Source organism: Euleptes europaea, chromosome 11 (assembly GCF_029931775.1).
Source record: "Euleptes europaea isolate rEulEur1 chromosome 11, rEulEur1.hap1, whole genome shotgun sequence".
NCBI classification, from domain to species: Eukaryota; Metazoa; Chordata; class Lepidosauria; order Squamata; family Sphaerodactylidae; genus Euleptes; species Euleptes europaea.
The window spans coordinates 33,046,057-33,061,229 of NC_079322.1; the positions used below are offsets into that span (position 1 = coordinate 33,046,057).

Here is a 15,173-nt window from a genome sequence, read left to right on the forward strand (position 1 = left end):
CAACTGTGTGGGCTTATGGTACTAACACAATATAAATTATTGCTGTGTAACAGAATGAACTGCATTTGTGATTTACTGACATATTGATTATTGAACTGATTTGAATGATTTTAAACTCATTAGTTAATGATAGTTGATTTGATTTTCATCAGAAACTGGGCTATTGATTAATATGTTTCTAAAGCCTGTGGACAATCAGTTAAAAATAATTTAATGAAATCAAATTAAAACCCAAAGTCTATTAGGCTTTAAGATATGTAAAGAAATAACACTGATTTTAATGTAACATTAAAAATGAATAAACTACATTAATTGAGTAATGATATTTGTAAAGTATTTATGATGAACATCTGGTTAATATGAGATTTTATTCTTGTTTTTAGGTTGAAATAAACTCATGGATCAATACACACACATATATATACACACACACTGTACACTGCTTCTCTAGTTTTGTAATCTAGTTATGTTTTTTGTATATATTATACTATTTAACTGTATGTGGTATACTATTTAGTGCACAATTCTCTAACTCTGTATTCTCTTCTCCTCCATTTGAGTAACTCTTTAATCCTGCTGCATTGCATTGTTGATTGTATGTATATTGCTCTGGTTGCACTTTGTTAATAGTAGAATATGCCTTGAGTTAAATGGACTATAAGTGAAATAAATAAAATTTATGATTGGGTATAAAATTTTATCACCGAGGTAAGCAGTTGATAGATGGGGGGAAATGTCCAGACTTTAACATGGCACCAGAAAAGAGCAGTGATTATCACTGAAGACATTAAAAGTATTTTTATAACTATCAAGATTCAATAAAACAAGGAATGAAAGAAATTTTGAAAAAGTAAACAAATAAAGCAAAATGAGAAGAAAAAATAAATAAAATTATAAATATCTTTAGGAGAAATAAAGGAACATTGTAAAAAAAATCTGGTAGCTGAAATTAGAATTGAAGTTTACTGAAGTTAGAAAGCTAGAGAAGTGTGTGATTAAAAAAAATAACTGCTCAAGAACTCTGCATAAAACAAAATACACAGAAAGACAATATTACCAAGCTGAGGTCAAGAGTTGAACAATTAGATCTTAGGCAAGAAAATGAAAGAGAGCCAACATGATGTAGTGTTTAAGGTTCAAATCCCCACCCACACCATGGAAGCTTTGCTGGGAGACCTTGGGCCAGTCACATACTCTCAGCCCTGACCCTGGCTAGTATTTGGATGGGAGACCTCCAAGGAATACCAGGGTCATGACATGGAGGCAGGCAAAGGCAAACCACCTCTGAACATCTCTTGCCTTGAAAACCCTATGGGGTCCCCATAAATCTGTTGTGACTTGATAGCAAAAAGAAAGAAAGAAAAAGGATAATATAATCAGAAGCTCAGAGGAATTCCTGAAGAGATCAAATATTAAAATCAAGTAGTACTTGGAAAGACCATTTTCAAAATGCTTGGGTTTTGGAACACAGGCATGAATGAAGAGAGTGAATTCAAGGACTGCCTGTAAATACCTAAGGCCATTTATGCAGCGTCAATTTTGATGCTTGCTCAAAGCTGTTTTTTTAAACGCGACCTTTAAAGTGCTTATTCACTGTCCCGATGCAAAAGAAGAAATTCCACCACCACCCCACTCGCCTGCTCCTTTGTTCCTTCCATTAGCAACCTCCGTTAGCATAGTGAACGCATGGCTGTGAATTTTGCATGCTTCTTTGAGGGGATTCTTCACGGCAAGGGTGGAGCAAACACAAAAGGTCGCGTTAATGGGGCTCTTAAGAAATGCGAAGTAGGTATGCCCCGGCTTTGCAGTCACTTCCTGAATGACGGTTCAGCATGCAAAACTCAAAAAAAGCTGTGGGGCACTTCAGCCTGGAATGCGCTGCTAATTGCCAAGCATAAATGGCCTAAGAGTCTGATCAGGAAAAAAATTGCTAAACTACTGAAGAGGAAGAAGGTAGATATGATCTTCATATAAGAAACTCATATTTAAAGAGGGATGCAGCATTAGAACCTTTATCCAAAGGTGTAGCCTGACTAATTAAGGACAATTTACATATTTCAGTAGAACTGTGCATTATTGAAAATTGAAGTATATTTTAATAAAAGAAAAATCTATATATCTAATTCTTAATGTGGCCTAATGAACCAACAAGACATATCTTTCTACAAATCTGAAAAACAGAAAAATCTGAAACTAAAACAAAGCAAAACAAAAAAAACCATTGGAGGTTAACCTGCCAAATAACTGAAGCAGCACTTGCAGCTTTAAGAAATGAATGCCCTCAGTGATTATTCTTAAGCAACAACAACAGTATTGCCAGACGTCAAGCCTTGGTTTCTGTCAGTAAAAGGTTGGGGCAGGACCCTTTCCAGGATTGTTTGGCCTTTAAGGGAGGACTCATCAGGACCAGGACCAGCAACAACCATTGGTTGAGAGCTGCTACCTGACTTACATGACTCTCACCCAACTGCTTGCTTCTGTTCATCAGCAGCCACTCAATAAAAGCCAGAATACTTTAGTGGTTAGAGTTTCAGACTAGGATCTGGGAAAATCAGGTTTTAAGTGTCTCCTGAATGCACAAGGGCAACTTTAAATCAAACACATACACTCATATGGGTCTTTTTTGGGGGGGGGGAGCAACACCATTGCTACTAAATCAAGATAAGGAAATCAAAATTAAACCACTGGTGCCTGTTGCTGATACATGGATTTTGACTGAGTGGTCTCTTGATAAAGATATGCCTAACAGTTTTACATGGAGGCAAGAAACACTAATATATCAGTTATATACTACAACTATACCCCAGCTGGAAAATAGCTAGATTGTACCAGGCAAAAATAGTTCAAAAAGGAAATTAACTAGACTATTTACTGGCCAATTAACTTAAGGGATGGAAAGGATGGCTATTCCCAATGATTGAATGACCAACGATTTACAACTCTATCAAGATAATTTTAAAATTACTATACCTTATTGTATTAATTAGATAACCCAATTTGACATCACAATTTCTAGGAAATGTGGACAATCCTAAATATTTTTAGCACAAGGCAGAACAAAATCAGTGAAGCATTTACTCTTATTAGAGAATTATATTTGGATGTCTGGTAATAAGGTGTGTAGAGTTAACATGTCTGAGGATATTCCAAGATATGGTTTGATTTGTTGGAAAGATAAAGATACAACACTTTGAAGTAAATAGTCCAGGCAAGATGAAATTTTATTAACAGCAAATTACCAAATGGATTGGAAAGGATTAAGAATGCAGTGCAAAATTTACCCTAACTAGGATCTGGCAAAATATCACTTACCAAAACAAATGTCTTACCCTAAGTTCCCCCCCTCCTTAGAAACCTGTACATCTATTCCAATCCTGCTAAACTTTACTTAGCAAGAACTGGCAAGAGCGGCGACATATATGCCTTGCAGGCTATTGGTAAGGGAGGCATGTGGGTACCATCTATCTTGGATACTAGATGGCAGCTAGGCTGGCTGAAATGACTAACCAGGTGGTTTGTGAAATGTACAATACCTTGTATTTGAGCAATAAAGGCCATGACAGCCCACTAAATAGTAGGATATTTCTGAAAGCAAACGATCAACAAACCATATGAAAAGCTTGGCTAAAGTATAAAAACAAGCTATTATCTGGTCTATATTCATGAACTGCCTGCTATTATAATGAATTTAATCTAGCTCGTCTATATGGTGATTTTTTTTTCTATTTAGAAAAAGCTTCAGTTCAGCTCAGCAAAATAAAAGATTTGATTAAGGAGAATGTAGTTCTCTCATGCCGAGATATGCTGTCTAAAACGTTCCCATCCAGACTAACTTGGTTTTAGTATTTTCGACTCAGATCATGTATTGAATAAGATAAGGACAAAATATGGCCCTTTGAGGAACAGCCTGGAATTTAAAATTTTAATGATTGCAATGCATAGGAAAGGTATGGTAGGGAAAATATAGAAGCCATTTCTGGAATTGAACACCACACTCAAAAAGTATGTAATAATTGATGAAGGATCATAGCTTGGAATTAAGAGTTGGAAACGGGTTTATAAACATTCTTCCATTGCAACAGTGAGTTCAAGCATTAAGTAAAAATGCTCCACCACAACAACTTGGCTCAAGTCATCAGGGGCTTCTGCAGGTGCCAACCTTCTAATGGGCAAAATCAACAACCGTCTATATGCGTACTTTCTCCCTTGTGGCTCCCACCTTGTGGGCTGGTCCTCCCAAGGAGGTCAGGAAACCTCCCACTCCCCTGGCTTTCCACAAACTTTGCAAAACAGAACAATTCAAGAGGGCTTTTCTGCACAGGTAATAAGATTGCATGTACAAAATGGTTTTACAAACTTGCTTGGATAAATTATTAAGGACTATAGTGTATAGTCCTTAAAAGGACTGCCGTGTACAGCTTATTGTAATTATTATGTAATTGCTATACCACTTAATGTGTCACGTAAATACTCAAGCTATGTTTCCGTTATTTTTGGTTGTTCTAGACTTCTAAAATCCCAATACACATTTGTCATAGAATGTCCCATTTTGTTAACTGTATAGACTCACTACGTGTAATCCACCTTGTGAGAAAGACAGACTATAAATAACATAAATGAATTTAACATAACTGTACTTGCTAAGCATAATTGCTCATATTTGATATACTAACATGACTGTCTTTGATTTATACATACGGACTGCAAAGGCAGATTTAAAGAATCACATTCTCACAGAACAGGCTATCTTAATATACACCAAAATTCTGCAGGACAGATTATTGCTGATATCTAACAGACAGCTAATATCATTCCATTTCTGCTTTACAATGGGGGAAGCCACATCATTCTTAGTTTTGCATAGGGGTGCATTTTTATACCAAGAGGTTCACTGAAATTACTTTCTTACCAGACTGTACAGCGCCATGGCCTGATATTTATCCACATGAAATAAACACAATGGTATCTCTCTGTGTGCCCACAAGTAGTACTGGGGGGGGGGAGCTTCTGAATAGTATCCCAGCATAACACAATGATGAAATATAAACAAGCTTGATTATAGCAGGCTTTAATTGCAGTAATGGGTTAAGGAAAGGCCAGCTGAAGCCAGCATATCTCTTTCACAATATAATGGATGAGTGGCCCAGGCTAGCCTGATCTCTTCAGATTTTGGAAGCTAAGCAGGGTTGGCCCTGGTAATTATTTGGATGGGAGACCACTAAGGAATTACAAGGTTGCTATACAGAGGAAGGCAATGGCAAACCATCTCTGTAAGTCTCTTGCCCTGAAAACCCTACAGGGTCACCATAAGTCAGCTGTGACTTGACAGGACTTTACACACACACAATTTTTTTAAAAATCACACAATCGGGCAGTTGGGGGACAACCCCACTGCGATCCACAGATAGTGTGGATAGGACACAGCCATCAAGAGGTTGATGTCCAGCACACTCTCCATGCATGGGGTAGGATTTATTTTGGCACTGAAGCCTGGAAATCAGGACTGACAAAAGCCCTGCAACACCAAATGGCAGGCACCACAACTGGTTTCTGTTCTAGTCTATAGTGTGTTCTACAAAGGATACAGGCAAGAATCCTGAAGATTAGGTTCTTTTACTCAGTTTTGATTCCCCTCCTTTAAAAAATATCTAGCCTGATGAAAGCTCTGAAGAACTTGAAAGTTTGTACACAGTTTCATGTTTTTAGGCTTCCCTAATATGTGGGGCTTTTATTTTTGGATATTCCTATACTAAGGGACCAATCCTAAACAGGCAAACTCAGAAATAAGTCCCATTTTATCCTATGGGGCTTATTCCCAGAAAAAAATGTTCTTAGGACTGCAGCCTCTTACTTTACCCATGGAAAGAAGCTTTCTGTTGCAGAAGCAAAGGCCAGTGTTGCCATGCAACACCATATATCATGCTGAAAAGTATGCCTCACTTACCTCACTCACTTTCTAAGACCTAGGGATCTCAAGCCTACTTCACAGCAGCAGAGTCACTCACTGTGAATACAGCAGGATTTAATAAGAGGAGAAGAAAGCCAGCACTCGAAGTGGTGAAAAAGGTTCACGAAGGAAAGATACTTCATTCACATTATGATTTTCAAACATGGATCTGTCCTTTGGTGGAGGAATGTGCTAGGACTCACCTCTTGGCCTTCGAGAAAAGGTAAGGCAGAAACATCTCTATGGGAGAAAAAACACACTAACAAGTCATAAATGTTTCAAACTGACTGAGAATCTAGTGTGTGTGTAAAGTGCCATCAAGTTGCAGTAGATTTATGGTGACCCTGTAGGGTTTTCAAGGCAAGAGATTAACAGGGGTGGTGTGCCATTGCCTTCCTTTGCAGAGAAGAAGAGAAGAAGAAGAAGAGTTGGCTTTTATATGCCGACTTTCTCTACCACTTAAGGAAGAATCAAATAGGCTTACAATCACCTTTCCTTCCCCACAACAGATACACTGGGAGGTGGGTGAGGCTGAGAGACCTCTAAGAGAGCTGTGACTAGCCCAAGGTCACCCAGCTGGCTTCATGTGTAGGACTGGGTAAACCAACCAGGTTCACCAGATTAGAGTCTGCCGCTCATGTGGATGAATGGGGAATCAAACTCGTTCCCCAGATTAGAGTCCACCTCTCCATGCCACCGCTCTTAACCAATACACCACGACAGCAACCCTGGAATTATTTGGTGATCTCCCATCCAAACACTAACCAGGGCATCTACTCTGTACAAAGTGCAATTCCTTTTAGAAGGCAGAGAATGAAGTAAGCCTTCTAACTGTACCCTCAGGAAAGTTGACCTCTCGCCCAAACAGTGCTGAAGATACTTTTGAGCATGCCTGCCTCCTTCTGGCCAAGTGAGGCAACTGTCCATCCCCAGAATGGTGACAATAGTCAGGAAAGGGGAATGCTATTTTCCTTGTATGATATAAAACCTAAGGAAAGAAAGATGATACAGGAAAACCTTTCTCAACCAGATGCTACAAATAATAGGATGCAAACATAAAAAGGAAAACTATTACCTATGCAGGACAATTTCAGCCATACTTGGTTACAATCATAATCTAGGCTTTTAAAAAAATAAAGTATATGTTACTTACCCATTCTGTATAGCAGCTGTGGGATCATATGTCAAGGCCATGCCAGCCTACACACAGTTAGGGGGGAAAACAGAATGTTACTCTTTTGGTATCACATGCATACACACCAGCCCATGACAAAGGGGGGTGGCATTAGCGAATCCCAAATTCCTTTTTGTATAATAGTCTCTCAAGACTTCTTTTAACCTCAAAGAAGTTGACATAAACTAAGATTTCATGCATTCATACAAGTGGATATTCCATTCAAGAAGCAGAACAAATATTCTTCCATTTATTTCCAAGGATTTTTCTCTCTTCTTACTGTCTACAGCATTAAAAATTACTAAATTTGTAGGCAGTGAGTTGGATCGAAAGACTCCATTGCATTAATGGTGGAAGGTTTTTTGTTTTTTTTCTATTTCAAGGACCCTTGCTCCACTGGAACCAGAATGCTGCATCATTGTAGGGCAGCTCGCACCAAAGGAAGGCTCCACCATTAGTGGATTAGGACCTTTGGGTCTAACACCAGAAATTGGCTTTGGTTCATATATACTGTAGGCTACAAACATTATCATGATTTAATTCTGCTAGTTCCACAAACTGAGTAATTTATTCTAGACATGATTGGCATTGCAAACCACAAACCTGTTAAACCAAACAAAATGTAAGCTGGATCACTCTTTTTAAAACTTCTTTGAGCCAAATGGCTTGATTGTATCATTGCTGAATCATCACATAATGATAGGACACAAGGACTGCTGATCTTGGGCAAAGTTACATTCTGTGCCATTAACAAATCATCCTAGGGTCTTGTTCAGAAAATGCAGCACTCAAAATATTGTCGAAGGCTTTCACGGTCAGAGTTCATTGGTTCTCGTAGGTTATCCGGGCTGTGTAACCGTGGTCTTGGTATATACCAAGACCACGGTTACACAGCCCGGATAACCTACGAGAACCAATGCAGCACTCGTTCATGCCGTAACGCTAGTAACTAAAACTATTGCCAAGTGTGGTATTGCAGAAAACAGATGTACTATATCCTTTTTTCAAATATTATACCCCAAATGGATGGCTCACTCCGTGATCTGGGTATTTAAATGTTCTAAGTGTGATCATATTACAAAAGAAACAAGGTTTGGAATTAGGGTTGCCAGGTCCCTCTTTGCCACCGGCGGGAGGTTTTTTGGGTGCAGCCTGAGAAGGGTGGGGTTTGGGGAGGGGAGGGACTTCAATGCCATAGAGTCCAATTGCCAAAGTGGCCATTTTCTCCAGGTGAACTGATCTGTATTGTCTGGATATCAGTTGTAATAGCAGGAGATCTCCAGCTAGTACCTGGAAGTTGGCAGGTACTAGCCTACTTGGAGTCCAATTCTTTGTACCATTCTAGCCAGTCTTGTGCCAATCTATCATGAAAATAGTTCATTCCAATGAATGGCTTTCTCTTCTGATTGACAGCGCTGCAAACCAAAGCAATCTGGCAAACACTGTTTCATCAAAAGCATGTAAGCTTTGCATTCACTTATCTGTTTCTGTGCCTTGGAAAAGTGAATGCAAAACCCCTCCCTAAAGCAAAAACAGTCATTAACGTAAGTGCAAGGTCAACTCTAGAAGGACTGTTGGCAAGATGCATAATGAAGACTGGGAAAGCTGGCAAACGGGACAGTCTATGAACTAGAAGCCCAACCAGGAAGTGAAATACCAGATGAGAAGTAACCAGTAGGGATCCAGACATGGGGGAGGGTGGGTAAGATAGAAAAGGATCAAACAGGAAAAATTAAACAGGAAAAGAAAAACCCTTTGACAACAAGCAGTCCAAACAAGAAGCTCTTTGACGAATAAGAGCAGGGAACTCACCAGCCAAATAAGATTTGGTTTCAGCATTTATGTAATAAAATAAGCTCCGCTCAGCAGGAAAGTTAGCTTCCCTTTGATAATTCATGGCAGTTCACACTGAACAAAATATACCACAGTATTTAAAAAAAACGTACAAGTTTTTTTTAAATTAAACAATAAATCAAACCTTTTAAGGTGAGATGCTTTGAGCACACAGATGTACATTTAAGGAGCAGAACATTCTTCCTAGAGGAACAGGCTGAGAGACACCATACTCAAATAAGTGACGAGCTATAAAGGTAAGATCTGCAGGCTCATATCAGGACTATATGTGCAGGTGCTGATTAAGATCTGAATAAAATGGCACAGAGGTATGATTCCAGGCAATGAATTATTTAATGTTAAGGAAAGTAAAAAAAGAAAGAAAATTATGTACAAGGAAGTTGCATGGAGACAACAGTGGCAAAAGTTTACACTGCAATCTGGATCTGAATATTCAAGGCCTCAATTTTGAGTCTTTTTTCATAACTGAATCCAGTGGCACCTTAAACACCACTAAATTGTATTCTAGCATCACCTTTCATGAGTCAGATCTCCAATGCATCTGGATCACTCATGAGCTCTGACTCACAAAAGCTTATGCTGGTATAAATTTTGTTAGTCTTTAAAGTGCCACTGGACTCCTGTTATATATACCTAACTAGATTTTTCACAGTTGTTGTTATTCGAACTCCTGTTATTTTTCTGTCCTGACTGATACCAAGAGAAACAACAGCAAAAAAGGCTATATATCCTGTATACCAAAAGTTCTCCCAGTATTACAACAGAAGGCCAGTAAAACTGCTTCTTGTTCTGAAATTTATAAACCACCATCTGTGCTTCATCCAGTGAATCTGCTTGTGAGTCATGACATAGATAGACACTATAGCTGTTGTCCTAAAGACACTTAGGAGGAAACAAATTCCACTAAAACCAATAAAACTCAAGGCCTGGTCAATGCATTCAGATCTGAAAGGTACTGGACATTTCTTCTATGCCAAGGAATTTACTACATGCAGCAGACTGTACTACAATATATTTTAATGGCTTTGTGTTCTTCGACTCAGCTGTGTTCTCTCTCTCTCTCTCTCTCATGCAGACATTTGTAATTTATTCCCCAACTGGGTTAAGGTTAAACAATTAAAATAATTAAGCTACAAAACCATGATTGTACTGTATGTGCAATAAAACTCTTGATGTTTCATTGATGCTATGAACATGGATTGTCAAAAATTACAGTGCTAAAAGATGGCAGCTCTCAAAAGTACCTAAGTCCTAAGGCCGCCAACTCCAAGACTAGAAATTCATGGAGATTTGGGGGTGGATCCTGGGGAGGGTGTAGGGAGGAGAGGAGGGACCTCAGTGTGGTATAATACCACAGAGTCCAACCTCCAAAGCACCCTTCTCCAAGGGAACTGATCTCTGTAGACTGGAGATCAATTGTAATTCCAGGAGATCTCCAGGCCACATGTGGGGGTTGGCAACCCTACACATGAAGCAGCCTTATACTGAATCAGACCCTTGGTCCATCAAAGTTAGTATTTCCTTCTCAGACTGGCAGCGGCTCTCCAGGGTCTCAGGCAGAGGTCTTTCACATCACCTACTTGCCTAGTCCCTTTAACTGGATATGCCAGGCATTGAACCGGGGACCTTCTGCATGCCAAGCAAATCCTCTACCACTGAGCCACAGCCCTGACCGAGTGTCCCCACTGGGGGTGTGTATGGAAGTATCATGCGTTTACTCAGGCTTGTTTTGGCTTTAAGATTGTAAGTGATTTCACACTGAGGGCCTCCTAATGGAATCTTGCATAAATCCCATTAGGAGGCCCTCACTGTGAAACCACTTACAATCTTCAACTAAAACAAGCCTGAGTAAACACATGGTAGTTCCATACAGGGTGGTTCCAAAAAAGGCCCCTGAAGAGTTCCATGTGATATACCACTTGTCATACCCCAAAGAGTCCTCTGTTAACGAGGCCATCCCCAAGAATGCTGGTCCATACACTATGCATTCTTCGATGACATCATGTACACCTTATATCACTTTCAGGAAGAGAAGTTCCAGGCATTGGCTCCTGACTCGAACTGTCACCAAACCACTTCCCAAAGGAGCTGTGTCTACTTGGTGACAAGTCCTCAACTCCATCATGCCCTGTATACTGATTTCCTACTGTCAGGCGCAGTGGCCTTCCTCACACATGAACACATGAAACTGCCTTATACTGAATCAGACCCTTGGTTCATCAAAGTCAGTATTGTCTACTCAGACCAGCAGTGGCTCTCCAGGCAGAGGTCTTTCACATCACCTACTTGCCTAGTCCCTTTAACTAGAGATGCCAGGCATTGAACCTGGGACCTTCTACATTCCAAGCAGATCCTTGATGGACCAAGGGTCTGATTCAGTATAAGGCAGCACTAGATGATTACTTAGCAGGGGTGGCGGCGGCGGCAGTGGAGACGCCTGATCCTCCTTCCTTTTTGCAGTCGCTGCAGTGGAGGATCAGCCATTCTGAAAGGGCTGTGAGGCGCTGTGTCCCTGAGGGCCAAAAGGCCTGGGGTGAGGCCCAAAGCAACTATCACAATTGTGTTTGAATTTGCATCGTGCCCACTGACATTTGCCCTGATTGTATTCCCAACACACCCACCAGGATGAGTCCTTCCTGAGGGGCCCTTTCCCCACCTTGGCCTGCTCAGCCCTGCCCTTGACATGGGACCCCAGTATGAGCAACTATAACTTATCATTGATCAGGTCCCACCTAGCCAACTGGCTGTGCTAGGCTCTTTTGTGGAATGCCTCATCATAGCTGATGGCTGTGGTGTCACCTGCCATGGCCCAGGCTCATAAAATGTTTCCCATGTGATTCAATAGGTGCCAACCCCACTTGGGATAGGCAGCCTGGACCACACCCATGTACAGAGTGTATCCTGCCAACCACTTATCAAAAGTGTGCAAATGTTCTCTTTTTACATCCCCTGCCTTGTTAGGCCACACCTCCCATCCTCGGCCTCCGGCTTAAGGAGGGGAAATATATCCACATAATATCCATTGAGGACCTGCTTATGTACCTTAAGAGCAAGATGGATACCCAGAGGGGTCCTCATGATTGCCATAGCCAGATGGGCAGGGGAAGCAGAGCTGACTGTGTGGCCAGCCTGGGCTGTGGCTTTTAAATCCTGGAGGGGTAGACCAGACTGAAAATTAAGGCTTCCAGGCCTGTGCCTAGGGCTGTTGATTCGGTTCGGCCCGAACTGAAAATCAGCCGAATTTCCCTTGATTCGGTAGTTTTTAGTTCAGGACGAACCGAACTCAAAAATGGAGGGCAACCGGAGGGGCCAAATTCAGCGAGTTTGGGAGTTCGCGAATAAATCCGGCCAATTCGAGGCCGTCAGTAAGCAGCATAACCTTCAGTAAGCAGCATTCTCCTCCCCCGGCCAATCGGTGGCCAAGCTGGGTCTTCTTCTAGCCAATCAGTCAGGATTGAGTACTGGAGCTGATGTTCGGCCCCACCGGGGAAAGAGAGAGAGAGGGAAATCCTTGTGTGTGTGTGCGGGGGTGCTTGTGCACATTCGCTCCTTTCCGTGGCTGCAGGGGGCACATTTTTTGGGGTACAGACCCCAAACTTTCAGGGGATATTCAGACAAGCCTTCTTAAGAGACCACCCAAGTTTTGTAAACATTGGGTCAGGGGGTCCTGAGATATGGGCTCCCCCCTTTTTCTTTCCATGGCTGCAGGGGGCGCATTTTTGGGTGTGCTGACCCCACACTTTCAGTGGAGCATCAGACAAGGCTTCTTAAGAGACCACCCAAGTTTTGTAAACATTGGGTCAGGGGGTCCCGAGATATGGGTTCCACCCCTTTTTCCTCTCCCCCCTTTTCGATTTCCGTGGCTGCAGGGGGCGCTTTTTTGGGGGTGCAGCCCCCAAACTTTTATCATAGCTTCAGACAATCCTTCTTAAGAGACCACCCAAGTTTTGTAAAGATGGGTTCAGTGGGGGCAGAAATATTGGCTCCCCCCTTTTCTCTTTCTGTGGCTGCAGGGGGCGCATTTTTGGGTGTGCCGATCCCAAACTTTGAGCGGAGTTTCAGACAAGTGTTCTTAAGAGACCACCCAAGTTTTGTGAACATTGGGTCAGGGGTCCTGAGATATGGGCTTTCCCCTTTCCCCTTTCCCCTATTGGGATGAATGGATCAGCCGATCCTGTGTGTGCATCTCCAGAGCAAAACGTCCCGTGCCTAATTGGAATCATCTTGGATTACAAGTCCTCCCCAGCCCCTCCTGATGGAACAGAAGACAGCCACAGTAAGACCCCTTTGGGGGCTTTAATCTATAATTTTTCTCCTGTGTATGTGTGTGTGTGGGGGGGAAAGCAGTCTGTGTGTGTGTGGGGAGGGAGCAGTTTCTGTGGGTGGGGGGTAGCCAAAGGGGGCTTTCGTCGGTTCTGCCTGGGGTGTGTGTTCCCCCTCGAGTCTCTCGCTCCCTGGTTTGAGGGGGGAGGTTTCAGTTGTGTGTCTTCTGGTTTTCCCTGTTGCAAAGGTGTTTTTTTACAAGGTTGTGTTGCTTTGCAGTTGCTTTGCAAACTTCTCAGCTGTTGTCGGGGCTGGGAGCTTTGTGCGTGGGCGGCAAGCTCTGCTGAGAGATGCACATTAAGGGTGGGGGGACCCCTTTCAGGGCCCATATCTCAGCCCCCCTGACCCAATCTTTACAAAACTTGGGGAGTCTTTCAATAAACGTCCTTTGAAGCTCTGCTGAAAGTTTGGGACCTCTAACCCCAAAAATGCCCCCCCAGAGCCGCGGAAAGGCGCGATTGTGTTTTTAATGGCTTTATTCGGCAGAATTTTTTTCCCGAACTTTGAATTCCTGCCGAATTGAACGGATCCGAAGTGGGGGAGTTCGGACTTCGGCATATCCCGAATCTAAACGGGCCGAATTCGGCCGAATCCGAACTATACCGAATTTTTTTTAATTCAACAGCCCTACCTGTGCCTGGAAGCCTGGCCCTTCTCTCAACAGGCCTCGTGCCTAATTGGCTGCCCAAGCCCAGCCAAGTCCAGTCGTCCCAGCCCACTATGCTGCACAGCTGAAGGGGAAACCCTTCCCCTTCACTTGCTCCCCAGTCCTGCAGCTGCAAAAGTGGCCCTGGGTAAATTCCAGGGGCCATCACTTCCCACACTTCTTTGCCCTCAGCTTGTAATGTCTAATCGCAGCAAATATAAATGTAACTTTGTAGTTGGCATACAGATGATATGTGGCTACAGCATGCCTGATGGATTCAGATTAACCAGTTTGCCAAGTGGGGATTAATGGATATGGACTCAGCCTTTATGGCCCCCAATTAGAGCAAGGAAATCGTTTGGGAAATTATAGACATTTTCTGACTGCGCAATTGAGCACCAGTGCAGTGGGCACAGGTTATATTCAAACTATCCTGCCTTGGCCAGAATAAGTGTTTTGGCTGCAGGCCACAAACTGTCTGTGAATGCAAGCAACAGAAAAAAGAATATAATTTTGGAGGGGGGAGTCCAGAAACAGAGTTGGGGTGGGATCCAAGATCTCTTTACAGACCCGCAGATAGACACTAGAATAAAGACCAAACTAGTTCTCAGACTGACTCATTCCTGTCCACAGAGCACTGTGAAGCAGAACCTAGTATAACCTGTCTGCTTGGAAGCACAAAAAAGCCTGTGTCTGAGATATAAATGCACCCAACAGAGACCTACTAATCGTTTCTAAATGCCTGCCGCTGGTAGAGAGAAGAGGATTGGCACCAGGATCAACGACTTTGACTTTCCTGCAGCTATTGACTTTACAACCAAGTGGGGGAAATCCCAGTCTCCCAAAATGACCTTTGTATATTTTTCTCTCTAAATTGCTGGAGGGCACTGAGCAGAATAGTAATGAATGGAAGGTCAAAAAATGGGAGACAGTTAAAAGTACAGTTGTGGGAGAAAAAAAATTCTGGGTTCCTATACTTTAAATGACTCATTTTTATTCTCCTGCATGAACATTTATAAGGACTGAATCATGAATGTCTTTGTTCTTTAAATTAAAGCATAAGTTTATCTACTGGCCTAACACAAGATAAAAGCACTAGAAATTGGCCAGGAAAGAGGAAAGGAAGTATCAATGATCTTTCATACGTAATAAACTACTTAATTTCATCCTGATTCAATTTCAGGAAGCTGATGTTCAATAATCAGTCATCACAGTTATACAACTGTGCT

The 15,173-nt window shown here is 42.0% G+C and overlaps 1 protein-coding gene across 4 annotated transcripts in view; it reads right to left on the minus strand.

Annotated features, from left to right (window-relative positions):
* RBMS3 (RNA binding motif single stranded interacting protein 3) overlaps positions 1 to 15,173 on the minus strand; it is a 675,371-nt gene that overhangs the window by 100,689 nt on the left and 559,509 nt on the right. For 3 of the 4 annotated variants that reach the window (XM_056857449.1, XM_056857446.1, XM_056857447.1), the window contains exon 8: positions 7,101 to 7,147. The exons of the other annotated variant lie outside the window; for it this stretch is intronic. In XM_056857449.1, coding sequence (XP_056713427.1) covers positions 7,101 to 7,147 — 47 coding nt within the window. The remainder of the gene's footprint in view (positions 1 to 7,100; positions 7,148 to 15,173) is intronic. 4 annotated transcript variants of the gene reach the window in all.